General features: G+C 56.4%; 11 protein-coding genes across 11 annotated transcripts; 5 read left to right on the top strand and 6 right to left on the bottom strand.

Annotated features, from left to right (window-relative positions):
- Positions 1–439: 439 nt before the first annotated feature.
- Positions 440–830, top strand: B0H18DRAFT_1120617 (uncharacterized protein; the record flags this gene model as incomplete). Its single annotated transcript, XM_048034173.1, has 3 exons — positions 440–502; positions 553–700; positions 766–830. 3 exons carry the CDS (start codon positions 440–442, stop codon positions 828–830), a joined length of 276 nt encoding a protein of 91 aa, XP_047891616.1.
- A 181-nt stretch (positions 831–1,011) lies between these two features.
- Positions 1,012–2,896, bottom strand: B0H18DRAFT_496762 (uncharacterized protein). Its single transcript, XM_048038312.1, has 3 exons — positions 2,765–2,896; positions 1,446–2,635; positions 1,012–1,389 (listed from the first exon to the last, which is right to left on the bottom strand). Exons 2-3 carry the CDS (start codon positions 2,400–2,402, stop codon positions 1,090–1,092), a joined length of 1,257 nt encoding a protein of 418 aa, XP_047891617.1. The 5' UTR covers positions 2,403–2,635; positions 2,765–2,896; the 3' UTR covers positions 1,012–1,089.
- Positions 2,897–2,960: 64 nt separating this feature from the next.
- Positions 2,961–5,634, bottom strand: B0H18DRAFT_909980 (MFS general substrate transporter). Its single transcript, XM_048041539.1, has 11 exons — positions 5,377–5,634; positions 5,254–5,320; positions 5,064–5,197; positions 4,911–5,017; positions 4,759–4,848; positions 4,203–4,696; positions 4,039–4,152; positions 3,895–3,986; positions 3,691–3,824; positions 3,497–3,629; positions 2,961–3,413 (listed from the first exon to the last, which is right to left on the bottom strand). Exons 1-11 carry the CDS (start codon positions 5,494–5,496, stop codon positions 3,258–3,260), a joined length of 1,641 nt encoding a protein of 546 aa, XP_047891618.1. The 5' UTR covers positions 5,497–5,634; the 3' UTR covers positions 2,961–3,257.
- Positions 5,635–7,297: 1,663 nt separating this feature from the next.
- On the top strand, positions 7,298–7,732 carry B0H18DRAFT_863158 (uncharacterized protein; the record flags this gene model as incomplete). Its single annotated transcript, XM_048039735.1, has 2 exons — positions 7,298–7,540; positions 7,658–7,732. Coding segments are annotated over 2 exons (318 nt in total), but the record flags the coding sequence as incomplete, so codon positions are not given.
- Positions 7,733–8,596: 864 nt separating this feature from the next.
- Positions 8,597–10,519, bottom strand: B0H18DRAFT_1085751 (N-acetylhexosaminidase; the record flags this gene model as incomplete). Its single annotated transcript, XM_048031958.1, has 6 exons — positions 8,597–8,930; positions 8,978–9,018; positions 9,071–9,155; positions 9,209–9,642; positions 9,692–9,931; positions 9,980–10,519. 6 exons carry the CDS (start codon positions 10,517–10,519, stop codon positions 8,597–8,599), a joined length of 1,674 nt encoding a protein of 557 aa, XP_047891620.1.
- A 326-nt stretch (positions 10,520–10,845) lies between these two features.
- On the bottom strand, positions 10,846–13,089 carry B0H18DRAFT_1016045 (uncharacterized protein). The gene is made up of 9 exons (XM_048029242.1): positions 13,068–13,089; positions 12,976–13,014; positions 12,912–12,923; positions 12,780–12,861; positions 12,593–12,731; positions 12,340–12,540; positions 11,965–12,288; positions 10,953–11,916; positions 10,846–10,889 (listed from the first exon to the last, which is right to left on the bottom strand). Exons 2-8 carry the CDS (start codon positions 12,993–12,995, stop codon positions 11,243–11,245), a joined length of 1,452 nt encoding a protein of 483 aa, XP_047891621.1. The 5' UTR covers positions 12,996–13,014; positions 13,068–13,089; the 3' UTR covers positions 10,846–10,889; positions 10,953–11,242.
- Positions 13,090–13,896: 807 nt separating this feature from the next.
- B0H18DRAFT_1120622 (uncharacterized protein) lies at positions 13,897–14,849 on the top strand (the record flags this gene model as incomplete). The annotated part of the gene is made up of 2 exons (XM_048034174.1): positions 13,897–14,515; positions 14,692–14,849. 2 exons carry the CDS (start codon positions 13,897–13,899, stop codon positions 14,847–14,849), a joined length of 777 nt encoding a protein of 258 aa, XP_047891622.1.
- A 588-nt stretch (positions 14,850–15,437) lies between these two features.
- B0H18DRAFT_1016052 (uncharacterized protein) lies at positions 15,438–17,187 on the top strand. Its single transcript, XM_048029243.1, has 3 exons — positions 15,438–16,123; positions 16,182–16,757; positions 16,811–17,187. The coding sequence occupies exons 1-3, from the start codon at positions 15,691–15,693 to the stop codon at positions 16,915–16,917; spliced, it is 1,116 nt and encodes a 371-aa protein (XP_047891623.1). The 5' UTR covers positions 15,438–15,690; the 3' UTR covers positions 16,918–17,187.
- B0H18DRAFT_935009 (HRDC-like protein) lies at positions 17,186–18,088 on the bottom strand (the record flags this gene model as incomplete). Its single annotated transcript, XM_048041782.1, has 3 exons — positions 17,957–18,088; positions 17,535–17,891; positions 17,186–17,479 (listed from the first exon to the last, which is right to left on the bottom strand). The coding sequence occupies exons 1-3, from the start codon at positions 17,960–17,962 to the stop codon at positions 17,186–17,188; spliced, it is 657 nt and encodes a 218-aa protein (XP_047891624.1). The 5' UTR covers positions 17,963–18,088.
- Positions 18,089–18,294: 206 nt separating this feature from the next.
- On the top strand, positions 18,295–20,345 carry B0H18DRAFT_878990 (uncharacterized protein; the record flags this gene model as incomplete). The annotated part of the gene is made up of 4 exons (XM_048040670.1): positions 18,295–19,185; positions 19,237–19,733; positions 19,785–19,991; positions 20,051–20,345. The coding sequence occupies 4 exons, from the start codon at positions 18,295–18,297 to the stop codon at positions 20,343–20,345; spliced, it is 1,890 nt and encodes a 629-aa protein (XP_047891625.1).
- Positions 20,346–20,610: 265 nt separating this feature from the next.
- On the bottom strand, positions 20,611–24,181 carry B0H18DRAFT_1016065 (cation transport protein-domain-containing protein). Its single transcript, XM_048029244.1, has 14 exons — positions 23,859–24,181; positions 23,581–23,805; positions 22,768–23,518; positions 22,596–22,711; positions 22,397–22,535; positions 22,335–22,342; positions 22,257–22,271; positions 22,059–22,202; positions 21,839–22,000; positions 21,735–21,785; positions 21,464–21,659; positions 21,346–21,400; positions 21,236–21,291; positions 20,611–21,172 (listed from the first exon to the last, which is right to left on the bottom strand). Exons 1-14 carry the CDS (start codon positions 23,990–23,992, stop codon positions 20,762–20,764), a joined length of 2,463 nt encoding a protein of 820 aa, XP_047891626.1. The 5' UTR covers positions 23,993–24,181; the 3' UTR covers positions 20,611–20,761.
- Positions 24,182–24,199: the final 18 nt, after the last annotated feature.

Here is a 24,199-nt window from a genome sequence, read left to right on the forward strand (position 1 = left end):
CCGAGAAACGGCTAAAGCATCCCCAGAGCCCAGCGCTGACGTCACTGTTGTAGACAAGGAGGGCCATGCATTCAGTGCGTGTGGTGTGTCTCCGGATCGCCCCACGATAGTTGTCATTCGACCTGATGGCGTGGTCGGTGCAATTGTGTTCGGAGTGGACGGGTTGAAGGCATACTTGGAGGCCGTGTTTTCGGCGATTTAGGGCGGTATGTAGTCCCCATCTTATGGCCGCCATCACCAGTCCCGAGCGAGGACTAGAAGAGCTGCTCCTCTTGTAGCCGCAATTGTTACCATGTATAATGATACGCGGGTCTGATATAGAAAGCACAGTGTATGTAATGTAACGAGGCTCAGTATTATTCGCGCTCGAGTTCTTTGGGCTGCTCATCCTCATCACGCGCTCGCGAACGCGTCGCTCCTCCGACCGCACGAGTCATAGATGCTCCAAGAGCTCCTTGACAGGGAAGAGGCGCTCCGCGACAAGGGCTTCGACTCCTACTTCGTCGGGCACCGCCTGCAGAATGACAGCGAGGCACAGACGTACTGTACCAGAACGACCTCGTTGCATACCTCAAGAAGCACAGCGCGATCCCGGACGACGGCAAGCCGTACGTCGAGTCGTGGGGGCGGATGGGCCGCGATCAAACTTTCTTGATCCATCGGGGCTGGAAGCGGATACAGGCGCAAGATGAGGAAGAGCGTTGGCTGGAGGGGGTGCACACGGAAGAACAGTGGGCTCTGCTGAATAAGATTGCCGGGTGGCAGGGCAGTTGGGAGATGGACCACATATCACGGAGAAAGTGGTTACATTGCAGTCTTACGAGTGGTAGACGGGATACGCCGTTAGGGTATCTAGGGAGCGGTTGCGGAGCATGGTGGTTTCAGCTTTATCCTCGGAATGTATTGATGGTACTGTACAGTTTCCTTCTGTGATCGCATATGGAGAGCGGATACATATATCACGAGTGTCGATTTCTGAAGCTCGACAGTGTGAACGGCGTCCCAATGCGAGAGACGAGGGATGCAGACCTAACATAAAATGAGGACCATCTGCCCGTCCATAACGCGAGAGACTTCCCATAACAACATTCAGTCTCGCGGAGTGGCCAAGAGCGTACGCTCGAGGGCATCCACATCGTATTCCGGCACCATCTCTAGGACGGGCTCGCCCTGCTGTGGACGCGAAACGACGCGGGCCCACTTGTATTGGAAAACATCCAACTCTTCTCCCCCATGCAGCTGTATGCCGATGTAGTGAAGGGCCGGGATATGCAGTGCGATGGCGACAGCATGTCGCAAAACAGATGCGTCGTCGAGCGGTAAAGTGAAGGCCAAACTGAAAGAGAAGGCACGAAGTTGTAGCAATCCGATGTACGGGCAAAACATGTCCTGATAATTGTGACAATGGTCAGTGTCCGGTGCCACAGAACTTAGTGGGCACGCACTATGACACCCCGCATGTCTGAGTCGTCCGCCAGACCCGGCGCGTGCCCGCGCGGCCTGCACACGTAATGCAGTTGCAAAACTCGGAGTGAGGACGCAGTCGCAGCTACCCACTCAACCAGGTCTTGTTGTGCGCGGCAGCTGAGGGTTACGGGCGAAGACTGTCGCAGGAACTCTTGGGTATCGTTAGCGTACTGATCGATTCTCCAGTGCACCGAAGCTGTGTTCGCGGAGTAGTGGAGATGGCGGACGGGTCGGCCGACGGGGAGAGGTGAAGAGATGGAGACGAAGTCGAGATTCCGCCAATGGTTCGCAGTCGCGGGGATGGATGTGGAAGGGACGCGGCAGCTGTGGTCGAGTATCTTAAGGCGGCGCACGTTGGGAAAGGCGCGAGCGAAGTGGGCCCGATTATTTATGAAGAACTCCGAGTTCTGGTCGCCCTCCAGCTCTAGGCTCTCAACAGCAGGCCAAAATGTATTCGGTGCGAGTGTTAGGATGACCTCTGGATGGCGGCGCAGTTTGAGTGTCGTCACCGAAGTGGTGAAGCTTCCCAAGAACCGATCTTCGCCTCTATTGAGACCGACACCCGTCTGAAGAATGTAACACTCGACTTTTCGGGGCTGGCTCTTCAGGCGCGAAAGCACCCCGACAGTGACATCGTGGGTAGTGACATCCGAGTCGTGGGTCCAACCGAAACGGATGTCGTCGAGGCGTGTGAGTCCTGCGACTGCATCTCCTAGCTCCGGGACCTTGGAAAAAACCCCTTCTGCGTCGAGGATGGAGAGCTTCCGCAAGCTCGGGCTGAGTCGGATGACCAGGGCCAGTTGCGACGCAGCAGAATAGTCCATGATCCAATCCTCCTCACACACGTCCTCATCGCTGGGTTCAAATCTGAACGCTTCTTTTGTGAGACTGAGAGCTGTGAGGAGAGGCATGCGACGTGGAACGTCCGCGAGCATGAAAGCGCAGAATCCGGCCAGCTGCTCTTTGTCGCCGCCATGAACAAGTGGGAGCTCCCACTGGTCTATCACCACGTCTGACAGTAGATACGGTAGGAAGAGTGCCTGCGCTGTGTGGCACGTTTCTGATAGATGCAGTACATCGAATCGTTCGACTTCCGACAGAATGATGCCCAGGATGTCATCGTTGAGCGATAGTATGCTGCGCCGGCGAACTTGGATTTGGGAGCTGTCTGAAGCATGATAACCCTGTGATCCGCTTCACTCGAGAATACTAACACTCACTCTAGTAGTCGTGTCCCCGCCCGGAAATGGATAGCAAGTCAGTGTTTGAGATGTCGTGGCATTTCAAAGGGACGTACGAAAACCTCGGGAGCGATGGGGAATGGTCTATATTTGAAGCCGATAGACCGCATCCAGCTTGAGATTCTTGTCGACATTACAGAATGCGCACAAGACGGAGGTCACAACTATTGAGGGAGTTTTTAGGTACATTACTCACTATAGCACGCAGATCTGGCATGCAACGCGGCAGACGCGCCAGTGGCGCGTGCGCGTGATCTCTGAAACGCGTCCAAACCTCGGCGACTCTTGCCAGTACATACTTGCTGCAGTACATTGCATACTAGCGGTCTCATGTCCCGTCTCCCGCAGCGTACCATATATCTGGCATGCTGAACGAGAAAGTATGGAGCTTCTATCATAGACGACCGCAGAACATACTATCTACAAGGCGTCGTTGGCAGTTCATCATGATGACATTCAGTTGAGTCCCATCGCCGGTGCGTCTACTGTGCAGGGAGCATAGTGACCTCTGGCCGCTGAGGGAGGCAAGGCTGGCAGTAGCCTACACAACTAAGCATGGTCATGGCGCCCAGTTTTGCGAGCCTCTTTTTCTATCGCCCTCTCCCGCCATCGCTCTCCTTTCCACCATACGAGGAGGATCAGCAACTCGCAGAGGAGGGTCAGGCCGCCCCAAAATGAGTACAGCCCGCCATCACCTATGGTGTCCTATGCATGGACGTTAGCATCATGCAAATCTTCTCGACCTCACATTGATTTGCAAGAGGGCCGAGATACGTCCAGGAACGCACCTGAAGTGGAACGGCAACCTCAGTAGCAACGAAGGCTAATGTCCCACGGAAGAGACTGTTGCAGGCTACGGCGGCCGAAGAGCGGCCTACATTGGAATCTACAACGTAGGCCAGCATACTCGTGTAGATGGATCTAAAGGTCGAAGGATAAGTGTGAGTCACCCCGCATTCCAAGGACGAAGCGAGCGAAATACATTTGGAAGAAGCCTGACAGAAACAGCATCACACAGACTGCTGATATATGGACATGTTCTTCACAGACCCAGCCATATGCTATAACGGAAGGTGGGAAGAATAGCATAGGCAGCAATGTGCTCTGGAGGCGCATCTACAGAACAGGCAATACAGTAAGCACGGACCGCCCACCGTTTAATTTGGACACTGTGCAGAGTGCGTACCTCCGGTTGACTCTTTCCTCCGTGTTTGGCCTTCAGCTTGGTGAAGATATGGTCCGAATACCGACCACCGAGCACGCTACCAAACAAACACCCTTAGGCAGCTCCGAGTCAGCCATGACCCGAGATCGCATTGACAGAACACACCTATCCCATATGCCAACAGAACGAATCCAATATCGAGCGCATCGTAATGATACTTATTAGCCAGGGTCCGCGATGCGGTATATGTGATGGTGGTGTTGAAGGCAAAGATGAACGCTGTGGTGTCGTTGAATATATCCTAGGGCATTTCTCGACATGAGGCTCACCCGAAGCAATGAAGAGTACGACATTGTTCCACCGGCAGTAAATACGGATCATCGGCCCAATCGGGTTCACGTCCTTCAAGGAGAGTCTGGCCTCCTTGACCGCTGCAGGTATCTCGGTGGCAGGCAACGCGCTCTGTGCCTCAAAGTCTCGGTCAACAACATCCTCGCCCAGTTCCACACCGGCCTCCGTATCATTGGAGATATTATCATCAGTCGGCACAATCGTGATGCGCGCGTCGCCTGTGTTCTTCTCGGTGGCAACTTGCTTCCCAGCATCCCCCGTCGCCTTCTTCGCTTCTTGCTCGAGCACGCGCTTGAGCACACTCTGGTACGCAAGACTGCGTTCTTTCCGAAAGGTATCCTGGAAGAAGGCGAAGGAGAGAACACACAAGCCGGTGAAAATGGCGAGGAACCAAAACGTTGCCCGCCAGTTGAACGCCTGGGTCAGCACACCCCCTAGGATCGGACCGAGGGAGGGGCCGAGCAGAGGGGCGCTGCAGCACGTTATGTCCAGTGACGACGGTATACAGCCCACGAAGAGCCATTCGATACACACCACAAGTATATTCCCATCATCGTGCCACGCTCAGCAGGCTCGTAGAGATCGGCTAACGTCGCGGCTCCGATGTTTAGGACAGCACTGGAACTGCATGAATGGCAAGGTTGCATTAGACTGACGTGTGTTACTACATAGATTGATGTGCTTACCCGGCAGCCTGGAGACAACGCATGCCGATGAGGACATCGATTGTTTTTGACGTGGCTGCTACGATGCATCCCACCATGCATAGGGTGATAGACGCCACGTATACAACCTAGACAGGTATGAGACACTCGCTTACGGCGAACAGTCAGACGTACCTTTCGCCCATGAATCTCACTGATTGAGCTCCATAGTATGGGGAATCCTCCCTGGATAATCACAAACAGGGAAAGGGTCAAACTAAATTGGGTGGCGGTCGCGTGCAGGTCAGACTCTATCTGTGCGATTGCGGCTGGCGGAAATGTTCTGAGTTAAATCTCGGTTACAGCAGCCTTGTCAAACACATACGATTGTATATACTCGCGCCCAATCCATTGATCATGCATGCCGCCGATATCATAGCAACCAAGATGTACTGTCCGAGCGAAGGTAAGGGCGCTTGTTCCATGCGATGAAGTAAATTCCACTCACTTTACGGCTCTTTGACCACTTGCGTGGGTCATCCTTTACCACCGCATGTTCTATATCTAGCTTTACCTGCACTACCCTTTCCTTCGCCACAGGCTCGCGCGTCCGAGTCTGGTCGTCCATGCCGGAAGCTGCCAGTGCGTCTCTCGTCACCGTCGTGGAAGTCGTGGCGGTCGTGAGTCAACTTGAGAACTGGGGTCCCCACACAAACCCCACACAAACAAGAATGCGCCACGCAAGACCGGCCCTGTGATCAATGCGATATTCGCAATCTTCCTTGTGGTCGTTCTAACTTCTTCCTTACGACTCATGTCACGTTAGCGCTCGGCAGCAGCCGACATGCCAGTACTTGAGCGTTGGGCGATGCGCGCGATTGATTCGAGGCCGGAGCCTGAGGCCTGAGGCCTGCGGGAGCCCAAGACAGTCGCTTGTCTATCGGGGTGCATCTTGGTTGGTTCGAGCGGCGATTCAGATGAAAAGCCGCTAGCGAACGAAGACAATAATGAATATCACGACATTGTGCATGACACCTTGAAACCAGACCATCGCATCGATTAGCCGATTAAACCCGACGATGGACGGGGTTGGGTTCAGAATCTGCACAGTGCAAGTACCTTCGATGATTGCCTTGCACTGGCAAAGAATGGCAGCGAGGCAAAATACGTGGATGTGTACGCACCATCCGGCCGGCACTGCCATGGACGATTTCTGTCGTGGAGAATACAACCCAGTTACCCACCATGCGCAAGGACACCCTGCGATACACTGTACAGCACAGCGGGTGGAGGCAAGGTGAGAGTCATGAAGCCAGGGAAACCTCGTACACAGCCGTTCGTTGCTGCCGCAGGAAATATCACGCTCGAGTGAGTAGTGCTGCTGAAGAGAGACGTGTCAGTTACAAGTCAGGTATCACTGCGTGCACAGTTCAAATGGGATGCAAGCGGGGACTTACAAGCATGGTGAAGCTGATTAGGAATGTCGTAACACACAAAGCGACTATTTCTCCTTACAGCCGACCATCGGCGCAGACTTGTAGGCTACATACGAGTTCTGCCGTACGTATACGTGCTTTGGTGACATCGTCCTCCCATCTCATGGCACTAGTATTGGAGCCTTCTGTAACGCCGCCTTGTCCGGCAAGCCGCGCTCACGACGGAACACTGCAATTACAGACGATGCAGAGACCAGGCTATGAATGTGATTCGGGACATCAAAGTTATGGCCGCAGTGAGTCTCAGCGCTGACGCGCAGATGGATGTGACGGCTGCAGCTCACTTAGTGTTCCCCAATGATCCTCGGGCCGTCCCAGTCGTTCTCGTGATACATACTTACTGCCAATGGGTACTGAATACTGGAATGGATAGTAATGGCCAGGGGAGTGTGATGGGCATGCCACCACGTACTTATTTCCGGATCCAAGGCGGGCCGAATATTGTTAGTGGGTGGTTACAGAGTCCGCCGATTTTCCTAGTCAAAAAGGCACGCGGTGTACGTAGCCAAGCTCACCTGCGCTGAACAAGGCAAATACAGCAAGTGTACAGAGGTGGACAGATACCTGCAGACAGTGGGCTGCTTGATGCAGCGCCGCACGTTCAACCAGTTTGCCATGTTTGGAAAGCACGATACAAGCGAATGTATTCACCGCCTGATGATCCATTCACTCGGCTCCCTCTCGACTGGAATGCTAACGACCCGTGAGTAAGGGCTCAGCAACCCGGCAGTGTTCATCACGAAATCGGATGGATAGCTGTCCTAAGATGTCGCAGGAAGCGATGCGACCGGGGCGCGAAGGAGGCAATGCGACTGCGCGAAGCTCCGAACAGCGCTTGCCGTTCCCCTATATGAAGCTTTACTCCTAGCTGCACTATCCCCATCACACCCATCAATCCTCGTTCTCGTTAACTTACAACTGAACACATCAACCATGGGCCTCTTCGATCTCTTCGGACACGACGATGCGCGGCAGCACAACGAGACGATCTACAACACCCAGTATGTCCCCGAGCAGCATCAGAGCTCGTGGACGCACGAAGCGATCGCTGGTGCGGCTGGATTCGAGGCCATGAAGGCATACGAGAACCATGTCCGCTCGACCGGTCAGGAGCCCAGCCATGCTTTGATGAAGGAGCTTCTCGCAGGCTTCGCTGCCGCCGAGATCGACAAGTACGTGACCACGTCTTCTTGCACCTCTGTCCCTTCCTGATCTCATCATGAACTGCGTTGCTGCACAGGCTTGCTGAGACAAAGGGTACGCTCATATCTACATCCAGCTCCGTTTAGTTAGCTGACATCTGGTCATCCAGGTCTGGACTACATTGACCGCGAGAAGGCCAAGCGCCAGGCCGTCGAGCAAGCCCACCACCTCGCCAACGAGCGGTACGGACACGGCCAGAACGGCATCGAGTACCTGCGCCAGAACGGCGGGTACGGCGGCGACTACAACGCGGGCTATGGCGGCGGATACAGCCGTCCACCAGGGTACGGGCCCCCGGGCGGTGGATATGGTGGACCCCCTGGCGGTGGATACGGAGGACCTCCTGGTGGTGGATACGGAGGACCTCCTGGCGGTGAATATGGCGGACCCCAGGGCGGGTACGGCGGTGGAGGTGAGTGATCCCGGTACGTTAGCTAGTGAGCCCTAGTGCTCACAATACGTCAGGATACGAACCTGGGTATCCCCCTCAGGGTCCCCCGCAGGGTTACGGTGGCGGCTACCGGGGCCCGCCTGGTGGTGGGTACCAGGGCAACTACGACCAATATTGATGGTTCTCCTTGGGGTATGCTCCCTTTTTGTTGGTGTCGATTGCTGAGCTGACGTCGTCTTGTAGGCTAGGTTGGTATTATTCACCGCGGCGATCGCAGGTCGCCGAGTGTCGTGTTATGAGATGTATTGGAATGTCCATGTCAGCAATTAAGGAAACGTGTTGAGATGATGTAGTACAAATGTGTAGTATAGTGCAGTAATGTTCATTACTCCGGGCCACTGGACCAGCGATAGTCTGATTTTTGTGCGCTTAGTCGAGTTACGCAAGGGATGCCGAATTCGTCATAGTTCGTGTTCAAATGTATATACGCCCAAACACATTTCCGAGGCCTCGAGGAGTTACGAGCATCTACTGAACCATTAAAACCCGATTATCTTTTAGTAGGGGTCCGCAATTGTTCGTTACACCAAGCAACATCGTCCCAGTCCCATTGTCTCACAGCTATGACTCCCCGTCGTTCACCAACTGACGTCACATTCATCCGGCCTCAACGCACACCAGAGCGGCTGGAGCGGGATGCTCCGCACGCCGCGCTGCTGCATCCTGAAGCTCACATCATGCAGGCGCGGGAGGGCCGCGGTGACGTTCCCGCCCGCGCCGCTCCAGAAGACCTCCGCGGACGCCGCCGCGCGGGGCCACACGATCGGGTCGAGGTTCGACGGGCCGGACTGCTCCGTCCACAGGTTGTGCTGCCCGCCCACGACGAGGTGGTACTGGTCCGAGGTCAGGTTCGCGAGCGGGTCGAAGGTGTAGGAGTACTGCCACGTCTTGAAGGGCTCGCACCATGAGTTGCTGGAAGATGTCAGTATAAGCGTTGTCAATGGGCTGGTGAGACTCACCCAGCGGGATTGTCGCCCACCCAGCCCCCTCCTCCACAGTCCTGGTAAGGAAGGATAAGTCAATGTGAATACGACGAGAAGCGGAGCACGCACGAGGTAGAAGTAGTTTGATGCGGCGTGGATGATACGGAAGCCCTTGTCTGCGACTTCTTTGGCGTCCTCCGACGAGATCCAGACACTGAGACGAGCTTGTAAGCATCGACGTACAGCTCCCATCACCCGGCCACTTACAGAACATAGGTCTCGTTGGACAGCGTGAGATTGTAATTCAAGACCATCTCCTCCCACACCGCCGGCGTCTTGCCCGCTGCCTCCAGCGCCGCATGCGTCTGCTGCGTGAACCCGGACAGCGCGTCGTTGAAGCTCAACCCAGTCGCGTTCAGGTCCTTCTGCGTCTCCTCGTCATCGTCGTAACATGGCATGTTGATCTCGTCGCCGCCCGTGCTGATGATGCTCGACGGGAACATCTTCGCGAGCTCCGTGAAGAGCCCCGCCGTCCACGTCGCGATCGTCGAGTTCGTGAACCGCAGCTGGCCCGCGGGTGGCTCATTCGCGTACGACGCCCACGGCCGCGCCTGGTTGCACGCGACAAAGTCGGGGTGCGCGTCCGCGATCACGGCCGTGTGCCCCGGTGTGTCGATCTCGACCATTACGTCGATGCCCCGCTGCAGGCTGTCAGACACGCCATAGGTCCGAACCATCTGAGACACTCACCGCACCCGCGTACGACACGATCGTCTGCACGTCGCTCGTCGAGTACACCATGTCGGGGCCATACGCGCCGTACGTCGCGAGCTCGGTGTAGCCCGGGATCTCGAGCGGGAAGCTCTGGCTGTCGACGACGTGCCAGTGGAACTCGTTTAGCTTCACCAGGCTCATCGTGTCGAGCGTGCGCAGGATGTCCGACACCGGGAAGTAGTTGCGCGACGTGTCCAGCAGCAGTCCGCGGTACGACTGTCATTGTGTGAGCCAGCAGTCGCAAACCAGGCAAATGAGACGCACGTAGGCAGGCTTGTCCTCGATCTCCACGGGTGTGTTGAAGGCGTAGATCGTCCCGTCGTACTCGTACCACAGCTGTCCGAACGTCGTCAGGCCGCGGTACAGACCGAGCGTCGACGTCGCCGTGATTATCGCTGCCGAGCCATTGGCGGGCACGGTGAGCGTGTACGCCTCGTCCCTCTCCGCGATGGGCTTCTGAGCCTCCGTCGTGATCGTGTTCACCGTCGAGCCCGGCTCCAGCGCGAGTTGGAGCTCCGTGAGGTATGCCGCCGTCTCGAAGGCGGCCACATCGCTCGCGCCGCGGCCCACGACGAGACGACCGAGGTTGTCCGTGAAGAGGTAGGCCTGAGTTCGCCCGATGGCTTCGTAGAGGTCGAGCGGTGCACCGAACGCGATGCTGGGTGCGAGAGTGATGTGGAAGCCAGGAGAGAGCCGCAGGGCGCTCGTGCCCTCCGACAGGCTCTGGGGTAGCGGCCAGAGCGCACTGACTTGAGATGCGGCCGCGAGAAGCGAAGCAGCGACGACGATCACGCGGTGCAACATGGTGGACAGAGTCTGCTTGCTCCTGGGCACTCTGCGAGCTCGCTCTTGTAGGCGTCGCTCGCACAGGGACGATCAGAGGTGAGATCACGCCGCGTGTATACCCATGCCTTGACAGCGTTATTTCAAGTCTCTGCGCGTTCCGCGATCGGTGCGAAACCGCATATAGGCTGCCGACTTGTCAGGATAGCTGCCATTCCTCCGGTCACGGTCGCATGATCACTTCGTCCACGATATGTCTGGGCAATGCTGACACCGATAATATGTCCTCGGTGTGCTCAGGCACCGAGGCGGCGAGGAAGAGGTGGGATTTTGATGTTTCTTATCACCATCTCCTGGGAACGCGGTGGTGAACCTTTCCTCGGCGAAGCTGCTTAAAATGCAACGTTCGCTCGGATCCAACCTCGAGGCAATATAAAGTATACGGCGCACTCACGTCGGCTCGGGACTTTATAAATGGGTGTCTGCCAGATCTGCTCAATAGCAGGCTGATACTTAGCAGGCAACAAAACGTGCGCTTGATGAGGTCCAATCGTGTAACTTGTCTGACACGGCGCAATCACCTGTGGACCGTTCGGCAAGATATCGTCGTAAAAACAGGCTGCATGCCGATGCGAGTGACAGTGGAAAGAGAAAGAAACGAAGACCCCCTAATTGTGCGCAGTGACGATTTTCTAGATAACTATATCCCACGTGACACTGGTAACAAATACCGCAACGAACCATTTAGAAAAGCAGGTCGTCGAGCCCGTTACCTGCTTGTGAGGTCTGCGTCGCAGGCGTTGATGCGCTCGAAGCACCGGCAAACGCACCAGCACCAGATGCAGGTCTTGCATTGCCAGTTCCCCAGATACCAGCCTGCGCCTTCTCCTTCTCCAAGTCCTTGATCGACTTCGCCCCAGCAGCCGGCGTCCCTGGCTTACTTGCCGAAGGCGATCCAAGGGACATCGACCACAAGTCCTCGAAGTTGGCGCTAGCGGCAGGCTTCGGCGTCCCGCTTGTCATGGGCGGTGACATGGAATTGGCCCGGGCAGGTTGCGACGGGAAGATGGACGCCTGCATCGGTGCCGTGGTGGGTGATACATATGGTGTCCATGAGGGCGTCGTCGTGGCGGGGGAGGCTGTCATGCCGGCGAACCCGGTGCTACCCATGCTCATCCTGTTCATGTTCATCTGAGGCACAGACCCCATCGGTTGCATGCCCGGGCGCATGCCTTGCACGGGACTCATGGTTTGCACCGGAGGCGTCATCGACTGGAGTGGTGCTTGCTGCGCGAAGAGAGGAGCGGCCATTTGTTGTGGTTGGACGACGGCGGTCATCGGTGCCGCAGAAACAGCAGGTGTGGGTACGGGTGCCGTCGTGGGCGCCGTCTGAAAATCGTCGAAGTCATCATCAAGCGCTGCGGCAATATCAGCACAGAATTTAAAACGGATGAACGTTGGCATACCATCCGTTGTTACTGCTGACTGATTGACAGATGGCAGCGCTTTGTCCGTACCCGATGCACTTGGCGGGCTAGCGAAATCGTCGTCCATGCCAAGTAGATCGACTACTGGGGCTGGCTGAGGAGCCTTGGGAGGAGCGGGGGTAGCCGCGGATGTCTGTGCGGCGGAGCCCCTTCGCTGAGCAGCCGGCCTGGATGAGACAGAGTTCGACCGCCGTGGCAACTCCTCGTCGTCGCCTGCATCGTACTCCTGGAAGCCTCTTCTCCCAACATCATCCCGGAAGCCCCCTGCACTAGAGCTTGATCCCGAATAATTACCTCCATAGTCTAGCACAACGCCCTTCAGCACAGCCAGCACCACAATACATAGCAACTCACCTCCGCTGCCACCACCAGAACCTCCGCCTCCATAAAGATTCTCACTGCCAAAGCCACCGTACCGGCCACCTGACGAGAAGCTCATAGCGTCATTTCCGACGCCAGTGTACTTGTTCTTGTTCATCTTGGCCTTCCTTCGTTCGACGCGAATCTTGTCCACATCACCCAATAACTCCACAAGTTCCTTCGACCTATTCCGGACTATGTGTGTGTGAGCCCGCATGGTTGAATGGCTGGTGACATGAAGACACACCATTCAGACCCTGGTCCTTTCCCTTATCATCAATGTAATAGAAATTTCGGAGCATTTTGACGGTGGCAATATGGGACCGGGCATCATCGACCACACGCTCGCTGCCATTCTTCACCAGGTATTCGAGGAGTTGCAGCGCCTACACCGGGTAAGCATCCTGCAAGCGCGCCGTATCTCTGGTACTCACCTTATAGATCTGTCGCCACTGGCGTGCCTCCTTCTCCATGAAACGAGCGTAAATGGCGGGCATGATCTCGTTAAAGTTTTGACTACGTGGCATGAGCGTGTCAATAGTTACGATGGAATGCAACGTGCTCACAAATTGAAGGTTCTGAGGTCTACAAGTCAGGTTTGCGCTCCAGGCGGTCAAGCAGGGCACGTACCCTTGTGCAATCTCTTGCATCAACGTCGAACTCGCACCCCTTCACGCGCTGTCAGGACACCAATTCTCGCAAGAGTTGCATGCCAGACGCACCATGCCTCGTCGTTCGTCGCCTCCCTGACCTTCGCCTCCATCTCGCTCACATTGAACACGACGTTCTTCGCCTGCACACCCATGCCGGGTCCGGTTAACCCAAGTCCGCACTCACACCCACACGCGTCGTGATGCGCACCTGGTTGTACATGCTCTTAATGTCGTACATCGTGATTTGCGAGAGCGTCTGAGAGAGGGATTCTATGCGTTCCATGGTGGGCAGGCACAAGTCGCGAGCGGGATGTTACGGATTGGCGAGGCGACGGTGAGCGCACGACTCAAGCGGTGGCGTGGCGAGGCAGTGCGTGACGAATCGTCTCGGAATGCATCACACAGAGTGACGTTTCGTGACAGCACGTGATACACACCGCGTCATGTCCGGCAGAGTTGAGAATCTTGACTCTGGCTGCCGTAGACAAAAGCAGATTCCTTTGACTACACCTGACAAGCAACTAGCACTCTTATGCTGAATGCTTGAAATTTTGCAGAGGTTGAGGATCTTGCGTGCGTCAGCATGGGCACTTCCGAACTGGGATGCGATTTCGCTCAATAAGGCAGGCGACCCAATATGGGAGGGACCGTTCGAGTGGCGGTAGTTCGAAGACGGTCACGTCGACAGAGTCCGATCCTTTCTAAACTCTTGTCGACCGCTACGACCTCACGACCCTGGGCTATGCCCTCGAAAGTCACGACTGAGACAAGAAAGTGACGAAGGCTCCCAAGGTTTGATATCTAGAGGGTGACGCCGGTGAGTGACCGCTATGTCATAGCTCGGGCTTAACGGTCTTAATGTGTTGAACCATGTGTAGCGAATAACTACTAGGGTGATATGGCCTCGCTACTAGCGTTCTTGCGCAGCAAAGCCAAATCTAAGCACTCACGATTGCGGCTAGACCCTGCGAACAGGACGGAGGGCGAGCAACACACGCTGGCGGAAGCGCGGATCTCGGAGGAACCTGCGGGAGCATCTCCAGTCTCGCCAGAGTATGCAGTTGACCGTCGAATTGTACGCGATCTCTCTGGGCTGCTGGATGCGCTTCCTATTCAGGAGCCTGTCGCCGGATTGAAACCACCGCGTAGGCCTGCTCGGAAGCCTATCCCGGTAGAGGATATGCGTGCCGCCACTACGGTCAATCCCGAAGGTGAGGCAGTCTCTGCACCAAGTCCTCCGACGAGCGCATGCCATGATGGTTCGCGGCCGGTAATGTCCCAGAAGCCGTCGAGCAGTAGCTCGAATCCATCCATAACGCCGAACTCTTCGCCCGGAGAGACCCCGCACCGCAAACGCGGTTTATCGCGTTTCTCCCGCCAGATGGCGTCCGTCTCTACGTGGGCGACATTCGGGAAGAGTACCGACGTCACTCCCCCCTCGGATCCCAGGCCTCCTTCAGCACCTCCGTCCGCCTGGCACAACCACCGCGGTAGCACGGAATCCGTGGCGTTGCGGCGTTCGTCTAGCAGCAAGAGATATTCCCAGTCCAAGAACGCCTCTTCCACCTCGCTGCATCGAAGCAATGACCCATGTTGGACTCCTTCAGACATGCGACCTTTTGCATCGGGGCCTTCGACCCCACTTATGAAGCTAAACGACCGTAACGACATTCATGATTATGTTCACTCACAGAATTCTTCACTCAACAATGTCTCTCGTCCGCCGCGTTCTTCTCGCTCTTCGCATTCTCGTTCTCGCTCATACTCTCGGCCGCACTCTGGTTCTCGTTCTCGCCCAACACGCTCTCGCTCGCAATCTCTGTACCACTCAGCACCCACGACACCTCCTGATCTTACTTTTGCATCTCCGTATACCTTTGGTGCCCCTTCACCTCCCGGTGGACACACGTCTCGGTACGAGTCGGTTTCGCCGCCGCCTCTTCCGCCTTTACAACACCCCGAGTTACTCTCAGCTTTGTCTTCACGTTCGCGACTCGACGTTTCCGACACATTTGGCAACACTCCGCATCTTCCCGTCCCGAGATGGACAGCAACCCTACACGCGAGTACATTTCCTCGTAGGCGTCGTGGCAAGACGATGAGCGACGTACGCGCTACGGCGTCCGCACCGGCGCTGACGGCTCCGAAGCTGCGCAGACCGAAGAGTGCCAGCCTCCCTGGAGTTCACAGAATCTTTCGCATCTCCTCCACGGAGCGTTTGTGGCATGGCTCTGCCAGACATCTGCCTTCTCACACACCCCGACGACGCGCTAGTGCCGAATGGTGCGCAACGCAGGCCACAGCAGGTGCTACCGCTCTTCTGCCGTCCGACTTCGGTTGGCCCGCCGAGGTTGCGCAACGCCTGGTGCAGTTGTCTTTGGGACGGAGTGATGTCAGGGAGACCAGGGCGACGCGGGAGACCGGGGAGACCAGCCGCGTTGGGCGCCTCCGCAACGGTGTCCAGGGCGAAACGGGAGATGCCGAGCCTCGTGGTACCCAGGAGGACGAGCGCGATACGCCCGCATGTTCTTCTCCATCTCGCCTTATACCCGTTTCTCCTAGTCCCCATTCCCTTCAGTCGCAAACCGCGCAGGAAGGTGCGAGACTTCAATATTTGGGAGCGTGTAAAGCGGTACTGAGATTGGGGTTCACAGCGGCCGAAGGCCTCGGCAGTCACGACTCCTTGCATTCTATGGATACCCGGCACTCGATTAGACTGCAGCATTCCAGCACTGATGATAGCAGGCTGCCGAGGAATGGATCCGCGAAAGACGCTATAAAGCGGTCTGCCAGTGCTTCTGCTCGCGGAGACGGAATGCCCACCGGGCGCAGCAAACGTGCCTCTCATAGAAGTAACCCGTCACCTGTCGCTTCCTCTTCACGACCCCAACAGCCCAGCGATTCTCCTCCTTCACCTTCCGCGGCCCTTGCGACTCCTCCGCCTCTGTCAAAAACCAAGTCTGTCCTGCGCACCCCGCGCTCCGGTAGCGAGCCTGCTCTGAACTCCGTTCCAGAGACGCCCACCAACTCGAAGGGCAAGCGCAAGGCAGAGGAGCTTGACACTACGCCGCCAGATCAAAAGACATCGCACCATGCGACGTTCGCGATACCTCCAGATGCTCGCCGTGGGTGTATGTCATGGTTACGTTCTTGTTTTTGCTCCTCACGTCCGCCCGTACGCAGGCTCTCATCGCAGCTCTGAGGTATCCAACCCGCCTTCTTCGTACCACCGGAAGCGCGCACGCCTGGCGGCGTCGACTCCGCAAGGTTCGCCAGCACACTCGCGACCTGCCTCCTCGCAGCAGCAGCAGCCTTCGCCCGAGCATAACGCGTCGTGGTCGCGGCGTTCCGCCCAGGCGCATCTATTCCGTTCAGGTTCGCGCGCGTCGCGCACACAGTCTGCTATGTCGGGTCGGCCAGCGGAGTCGGGCGGCGGCAGGCGCAGCATCGACGCCTCGGAGCGGTCCATTCCCATCAGTGCGCTCATCACGCCGCACGCACCGTCCGTCGCACGGTCGAGCCAGTACCACATGCGTGACCCGCGAAGGCTGCCGAAGATACAACCCACGGAGTGGGCGCCGCACCTGCGCTCGGAAGACCAAGACGCGTCGCCGCTGCACGCATGGTGCTTCTTCGTGGGCTTTGTTTTGTTCCCACTTTGGTGGCTCGCGTCGTTCTGGCCTATCCCGAAGACGCGCCGCGTCGGAGGCACTGACGAGGAGAAGGCAGTTACGCTGGATGATCCGCAGGTTGAACATGGTGCGTGGTTATCTGTCATCGATGGCAGGTGTGGTTGATGAGGGCTTGTACAGATGCCAGGACGTGGCGCAATCGGTGCCGCGTCATGTCTGGGATCTCTTTCCTCACCTATATACCTTTCATCATCCTCGTAGCCATCTTCGTTCCTCGTCACGTCTGACGCCGCTGCCACGTCGCCCCTCTCATCTGCCTGTCACGACCAACATAGAATGCCGCCTGCGCTGTACCATCTCTTGCCACTCTTTCTGTTGTCACACTCGTTGTCTTGGTTGCTCTGGGCTGGTGTATCCTGCACTTAGACTCGGACCGCCGCGAACTACCTAGCTGAATGCAAGTAATACGTTGTTGTATACCGTACACCCGCACTTCCTCGTTGTTACACGATAATTGTTCATCTTCTATGTAAACATGCGATACATACACCGTGTTTAGTTGTCTTCGACGTCCAGATCGCCCTCCACGCCTGCACCCTCGCCCGTATCGTCGAACATGATCTCGTTGGCGTCGTACTCCCAATGACCGTCTTCTTCGACGTATTCTTGCATCTCCATGTCCTGAGTGTAGACGATCTCTTCGGCCGTTGCTGTGCCGGCCCCAATCCCTGTCTTGTTTTCGTACACACCGTTGGTGAAGGGACCCGCAGTAGTTGGCAACGAAGACCTGACAGTCTCGAGCATGTCGTCCATTTGGGCACCTAAGCGATCTTCTAGCTCCTCGACAATCTGCATACGGGTCTTTCGGTACAGTTATATCTAGGTAGACATGCGCGGTACGCACAACATAGAGCTCTACAGGCTCCGTCGGCGCGAGGTTGATGATCTGGAGCTTCTCCGCCTTGGTCAAGTCGTACGACGAGAGGTTTTTCGTGAGCTGGACGATGCCGGCCTCTGTCTGGGACACAGTGGGTTGGTAGTCCGCTGACAGGTACTGAATGGCCTCCACTTCGATGGTCCTGAGGTTCTCGCAGATTTCGTCTGACGCGGGCTGGATCCGCGCGGAGTGGTTCCCTACCGCTTCTTCCTCCTTCTTTATGCGGAGGGCCGTTTTGGTCCGGGCCAGGTGGTCGCTCTCGAGCTCGCGCAGGAGGGTGAGGACCTCGAAGTTGGAGAGCAGCGCGGAGCGTTTGTCGAGCACCTGCGCGGAGCAGACATGTCGGTGAGCCTGCGCCGGGCCGGCAGAGACTGGATCTGCGCACGAACCTCCATCGCGTCGCACCGAAGTCGTGAGGTTGTGGGATTAGAGTAGCGGCAAGTAGATCATGAGAGCACGTAGATCTTCCCCGCGGCGCGATGTCTAGCTGAGCATTGCAGCGACGATGGAGGACGGTGAAGACGCAGGCAGGGCACTGAGGTCGATTTTCGCTGGAATACCCACGGCTGCCCAAACCGGGGTTATCTCGCGACCCCAAAAATACTGGGGGTAATTGGACGCTGGCCACTGCTCTCTCCAGACAGCGAGCGGCTCAAATCCATCATCTCGCCCGCCATCCTCCCCGCCAACCGCCTCTGCTGCTGCCCACGTCCCCGCCGCAAAAGCCATGAATCGTCCAGGTAACCGCTGGAGCTCGCGAGTGCCTGCTGAGATGTTCACGTCGCGTGCAGGTCAACCGCCCCAGAGGCCACCGAGCCTCGCACCCAATCCCGCCCTCGGCGGCCCCTACCGCGGGCCCTATCCAGGCTATGGCCTTCCTGCTCGGACCGTCATGCCAGGCTACCCAGCGCTGCAGAACCACAGAGCAGGCCCCAACCTCATCGCCCAGCCATCCCCGAACCTGTTCCAACAACGCGGACAGAACTTCGCGTTCGCGTCCGGAGGCCTCCAGCAGTCGCAGTCGCAACATACCGGCTCGGCTGCGCTATCACACACGCCTATACAGCAGTCCCAGCCTTCGAGCGCGTCGTCGACACTACCGCCGCACCTAGCGCAATCCACTACGCCAAGCCTTGGGACAGCGCCATCGGTCTCGTCGGCAAGTGAAGTAGGCCTTGACCCTAACGACTTCCCTGCGCTCGGTTCAACACCAGCGACAAACTCCAACTCGGCGTCAAATACGAACGCAACGAGCTACGCAAGTCAGGCGGGGACAGGCGTGATGGGTGCAGGGTCGAGTGGTGCACAAGCAGTGGCAGGCAATGGAGGTAATCAAGAACGAAACTTCGGACCAGACGACTTCCCTGCGCTAGGTGGACAGAACCAGACATCGCATCCAACGCAGCAGCATACGTCGGAAGGCCATCCACCCGGACTAAATGGCTTCCAGCAACAAGCAGACCAGCAGCATCGACAGAATTTGTTGGGCTCATTAGGGAGTGGCGCACAGACGCCTCTTGGGGGTGGCCAACAGCAGCCAGGCGTGCTAAATTTGGGTGGACAGGCGAGGGGTGTACATCCAGGTTTCCAGACACAGTCTGATGCGGAGAAACAGCGAGTGCGTGCCAGTTACTGGTTATGCGGGTCCTTTGAACTGACTGGCTGGTAGAACTATGCGCTGAAACTCAATCAGACGAACCATGCTGCAGCTGCTGCGTGGAACTCCCCCAACGCGAACCCTAGCGCACAGCAACCGACCCCGCTCACGCCGAATGCGCCCAACGGTGCCCACCAAAACCACACGGCGCAATCACAGCAACAACATCTCACCACGCCACCCGGTGTGCCACTGCCTGGAACGTTCTCGCAGCAACAACAACAACAACAACAGCCGCATGCGCCGCAGCAAACGCTAGCAGTCCAGCAAACGCCATACGTAGGCAATGGAACAACAGGAGGGGACACCGCCCAGCATCCATCGCAAGGGCCCGCCCACGCGACGAGTGCAGTACCACAAACACCAGCGCAGCAAGTGCTCATGTCGCCTGCAGATCGGTGGGGGTTGCTAGGTCTTCTGGCGATGATTAAGACCGCGGATCCGGATCAAAACCTGCTGTCGGTTGGCACCGACCTGGGGACGATGGGGTTGGACATGCAGACACAAGGGTGCGGCGCAGTGTCTCTGTGGCTTAACTCGATTGACGTGCCCCGGTATAGAAGTCTGTTCTCTACCTTCATCACACCATGGGCAGACTCGTCCGCTGCGCATACGGTCGAGCCAGACTTCCATCTACCGGCATGTTATAACGTGCAACCACCTCCGCCGGGCCCGAGCAAGGCGCAGGCATTCAGCGACGAGACGCTCTTCTTCATGTTCTACTCCTCGCCACGAGACGCACTCCAGGAGATCGCGGCGCAAGAACTGTACGTATTGTGCTCATAAGTACGGCCCTCGCAACCGTTGACCATCTCATTTCGCGCAGATTTAACCGCAACTGGCGCTACCACAAAGAGATGCGCATGTGGCTAACGAAGGAGACGGGCACCGCGCCCTCGCAGAAGGTCGGCGGCGGTGAGCACGGCACGTACTCGTACTGGGACCCGGAGAACTGGGAGAAGGCGCGGAAGGAGATGACCGTGCTCTACTCCGACCTCGAGGAGAAGCAGCAGCAAGTGTTCACGCCTGGCCAGGTGCTCCCGCTGAACCAGCCACAAGTGCCAAACGCACCCGCGCAGAGGATGGCCACGTTGCAGGGCATGGGCATGGCCGCGATGTAGTGGCCAAGTCGGTTGCGCGTTTACGGTCGCCCAACGGGCACATCGGGACAGGGCTCGGTGTGTTCGCGTAATAGCTGAGGAAATGTGGACAGGACGCTACGCCTCGGTTGTATTCCCTATCTTTTTGACTCCCACCCTCTCTCTCTCCGTATATCTGCCTTTATTCGGTGCTGTGTGCAGTCTCTACTTCGTCGTCGAGCTATCATACGCTTGTATCTCTAAGCATACTGTTGAAATTACTCTCCATCTCGTTTTCCAGCCGGTCATGAGCATATGTGACCACTCCATGAAGCTGTCCGTGAGTGCGAATGACCTTGGTATTATGAACAATGCGGATAACTGCGACAGCGGATGAAAAAGCTAGTGAACGGCATTACTAGTACAGCAAACTTCCTATCGTGATGCATGGGCATAAACTAGACGCGAGACGCTTCTTCTATATAGTGGATGTGCGGTATATCCAAGTCCTCCTCTGCAACATCGTCGATCCTGACATTGGTGCTCCTTGCCATATCCCCTGTTGTATCTACCGCAAAGCTTAATGTCCGTGTGCGAGGGATGGACGTCGCCTGGGGGCTTGGTGGTCCATCCTTCTCATGAGCTATCGGGGATCCGTTTGGCCGTCCGTGCTTCTCTGACAGGTGGTCTTCCGTACCAGGAGATATCTGGGCTTCCTCCGCATTCGCCACCGGCCTCTCAAACTCGTGCGGAAGGAGAACTGCCCGATCGAGTGCGACGGGTAGCCCACGATGGCGGCCACGGACCATCACCGCGCAGAGAATTAGTTTGGATAATGTGTGAAGTGCCCCACAGAAGCTGAAGTTCGCCTGGGAAAGCCAGTGATCTTGACTGTCAGTCTCGGCGGGGAGGCAGAACGCGCCGGTACTTACGTAGGGTACGCCGAGAGAGAGCCCGACGGTGCCGTATGCGGAGACGAGTTCAAAGACTGGTTGGAAGTAAGGTTAAAGTTCCGTCCGTCTGGATGTAGCAGTTGACTCACTGATACTGAAGACATTAAACCATGGTGCCATGCTCGTATCCATAAGTGGGGTGCGCTGATCATAAGGTTCGGATGCCATGAGCTTCCGCGTAGTGGCATACAGACTCCGTTCACGGACCTCGATGATGCACAACAGGAACAGGGAGAGCGCAAGCCACCACATATCAAATGACAACTGCCTTCGCGCGTGTCTCCATAGGTATCTACCCCATATCTCGACCCGCGACTCTGAACAATCGGCCATCTGTTCTATGTTCTCATCCGCTTCATAGATCCCGAGCGACTTCTCTTCGTAGACGTTCGTCGAGCGCACGCTACGGGGAAGATCATGTTAAACGCTGCCTGTCTACAGAAAACGACCTGGAAAGCCACCAGCCAGAGCTGCATACCTCATTGCAATCGGATAAATAGCAACGTACATCATGACGACGTCGAGTACCCTAGCATATGCGTGAGCATATCGATGCATGACCAACGCCAGAAGGGAGCTCACTGGACAGCGGGGACTAGAGTCGACACAGATATCGCTTGAAAGCCTGAACTCCGGACCGCGGCAGCCTGGAGCAGGGCATCTATCACTCGAATGCCCATGGGAATGCTAGCGGTCGCAGGATTGCCGATGTCCAAGACGATGTTGAATATCCACACAACGAAACTTGGCATGGAGCATTGGTCATGGATACGATGTATGAAGAGGAGATGAGACTGCTCACTCGATGAGGAACTGGACCGTGAAGAGAACCCATGTTTGATTGGCTGGGAACAAGTAGATAAAGCACCTGCGAGGATGGTCCAATAGGAAATGCAATGCTTCTTGAATGCGAGAATCGGCCGGGAAGAGCTTTGTGAAGGTCCAGCTACGTGGCACGTCGATCGGATGCAATTAATAACTTGAAGAAGACCTCACTTACATCATGAATCGAAGGCTACGTATGGCTCCAGCGATTAGATGGAGCTCGGCGTCGATGGTGACTAATGAATGCACTCACAAAAGGGGCTAGCGATGGATTATAAGCATCGTTCGTACTATGAAGAGACAGGCGTAACTCACGAAAGCCGTATTTCCAGCCAGTACATTGATTACCAGAACAACGATCATCAGGTATGCGCTGCGAAACGGTACCATGTTTTGGTCTACCAAAGACATTCCCGTGTTCGCCCAGGCTCCGACGACCTGGAAAACTGAGAACCTGGTGTTTGTACCATAATCTCCTCAGCACCATCAATCCGGGTGGAAGGGAAAGATGTACCAGGTAGGGTTTATGTCCCGATGCTGCTCTGGCGGTCTCAAGAGCCATCGCCACTGGGGCAAATTGGCGTACGGAGCGATAATGATGAATGAAATTGCCAGCAGGCCGAAGTAATACTGGGTGCCAAGCCACGGTTAACTTGATTGTTCTTGTCTGACACTGGTAGGCTTACCAGGGGTACGATCCATAGAAGAGCGGTCAACGCTCGATATTCCACGCCGCCGAGTTCCTCGATATTCTCGTCTGTGAGATCGTGGAACGTCGAGTTTCTCCCCACGTTCGTACTGAAGGAGAAGTACTCCACTCTCCTTGCATCCTCGCCCGATAGCACTGCAGTAGTGTCTGCAGTGGGCGGAACGAGGGTAGACGTGCGTGGCATCGTCACTGTGCGGCGGAGCGTTTGGTGCAAACGGGGGAAAAGTCGACGAATGGCATCGGAGAGGATGCGCCATGGGTATGGAAAACCCCCAAAGTCTCCTGCCTCTCTGGGTTGAGGAATGTGCGCGTCGTTATAGGTCTGAGCTCTGCTTTCCACGCTTCGTACGCGGGGAAAACATTCGCTACCCGCTGTCCGTGATAGTGCTTGAGAAGGCTGAACGCTAGATGCGTACGCCGCCACGTAGGCATTACCCGCCGGGTCGATCGGGCGAGGGGCGTCGTCCAATCTCCGTACCATGTTGGCACTCAGTGTGCGCGTAGCCCTGGCTGGCCTCGATTGATTTCCCTCAGGCTGGAGGTGGGTTGTGTTCAGCTTCGGTGGTCGTCGCGGCTCCTGTAGTGCACTCAGGCGCGTGACGAGAGTGCCGACGATGGCTCTTGAAGCACTGCCTTGCGACGCACGGCTAGCAGCCGTCTCATGTCGGAGCATAGCACGTTCGCGTTCTGCGACTACAATGTGCTTCAAATGGCCGATGAAGTAGGTCCTGGAGATCGGTCAGGGGCGGTCAGAAATACCAACACACACAAAGACGGACTGATCACTAACCGACGGATGTAAACGACCACCCATGACACAAATACAAGATTGCCAGAGATCTCTAACACTACTACGATGACCTGCTGCCATGGCGTAGTGCTACTCAGGTCGATAGGTGACAAGCCAGTGCCAGTTGCAGCACTGACGCAGACAAAGAGTGCGTCTATGAAATCAATCTTGAACTCTCCATTGGAAGCCCAGAAGATGACGGATGCCACAAGAGGAACAATTGTGCTGGATGAAGTCTCAACGTGCAAATCAACACCGCACTGGAGTGGAATCCTTACAATAGAAGGAGATGTATGCGATAGAACCTGAGTGAGTCATTGACGTAGCTCCACATGCGGTGGAAGAGGACAGGGGTTTGGCACCTTGTGGTTGTGTGCTCCCAGTCTGTGAAATCAGGCAAGTTTGTAGGCATCTGAAATGAAAACACAGCGACACAGAACAAAGCACCGGGAGGCGGCCGACAAGTATCAACCCGTAGGAGAGGCTGTTTGGTTCAAACAGAGCCTATGATTATGATCATGCCCGCCGCTCGCCACGCAGAGTCAGTACGCTAGCCAAAGCTAGATAGTCACGGTAGAGGAGGTGAACCGTGACCACGGTGTGGCGAAGGAAAATGCCA

Source organism: Fomitopsis serialis (genome assembly GCF_022376445.1).
Source record: "Fomitopsis serialis strain Sig1Antser10 chromosome Unknown B0H18scaffold_50, whole genome shotgun sequence".
Lineage (NCBI taxonomy): Eukaryota > Fungi > Basidiomycota > Agaricomycetes > Polyporales > Fomitopsidaceae > Fomitopsis > Fomitopsis serialis.

What these genes read in the sequence shown, in the direction of transcription:
- B0H18DRAFT_909980 (XM_048041539.1), bottom strand. Translation starts at nt 5,496, where the DNA reads ATGGACGACCAGACTCGGACGCGCGAGCCTGTGGCGAAGGAAAGGGTA. An exon ending in GTGAGATTCATGGGCGAAAG is followed by an intron (nt 5,018 to 5,063) that starts GTACGTCTGACT and finishes ATACCTGTCTAG; the next exon opens with GTTGTATACGTGGCGTCTAT. An exon ending in CGTTGTCTCCAGGCTGCCGG is followed by an intron (nt 4,849 to 4,910) that starts GTAAGCACATCA and finishes CCATTCATGCAG; the next exon opens with TTCCAGTGCTGTCCTAAACA.
- B0H18DRAFT_1016065 (XM_048029244.1), bottom strand. Translation starts at nt 23,992, where the DNA reads ATGCCTACAAACTTGCCTGATTTCACAGACTGGGAGCACACAACCACA. An exon ending in ACGGTCCAGTTCCTCATCGA is followed by an intron (nt 22,001 to 22,058) that starts GTGAGCAGTCTC and finishes CTCCATGCCAAG; the next exon opens with TTTCGTTGTGTGGATATTCA. An exon ending in TCTCTCTCGGCGTACCCTAC is followed by an intron (nt 21,173 to 21,235) that starts GTAAGTACCGGC and finishes TGGCTTTCCCAG; the next exon opens with GCGAACTTCAGCTTCTGTGG.
- B0H18DRAFT_496762 (XM_048038312.1), bottom strand. Translation starts at nt 2,402, where the DNA reads ATGCTCGCGGACGTTCCACGTCGCATGCCTCTCCTCACAGCTCTCAGT. An exon ending in CAGACATGCGGGGTGTCATA is followed by an intron (nt 1,390 to 1,445) that starts GTGCGTGCCCAC and finishes CACAATTATCAG; the next exon opens with GACATGTTTTGCCCGTACAT.
- B0H18DRAFT_1016052 (XM_048029243.1), top strand. Translation starts at nt 15,691, where the DNA reads ATGGATACCCGGCACTCGATTAGACTGCAGCATTCCAGCACTGATGAT. An exon ending in GATACCTCCAGATGCTCGCC is followed by an intron (nt 16,124 to 16,181) that starts GTGGGTGTATGT and finishes GCCCGTACGCAG; the next exon opens with GCTCTCATCGCAGCTCTGAG. An exon ending in TGATCCGCAGGTTGAACATG is followed by an intron (nt 16,758 to 16,810) that starts GTGCGTGGTTAT and finishes GGGCTTGTACAG; the next exon opens with ATGCCAGGACGTGGCGCAAT.
- B0H18DRAFT_1016045 (XM_048029242.1), bottom strand. Translation starts at nt 12,995, where the DNA reads ATGCAAGAGATTGCACAAGG. An exon ending in TTCTGGTGGTGGCAGCGGAG is followed by an intron (nt 12,289 to 12,339) that starts GTGAGTTGCTAT and finishes GCGTTGTGCTAG; the next exon opens with ACTATGGAGGTAATTATTCG. An exon ending in GTCAGCAGTAACAACGGATG is followed by an intron (nt 11,917 to 11,964) that starts GTATGCCAACGT and finishes ATATTGCCGCAG; the next exon opens with CGCTTGATGATGACTTCGAC.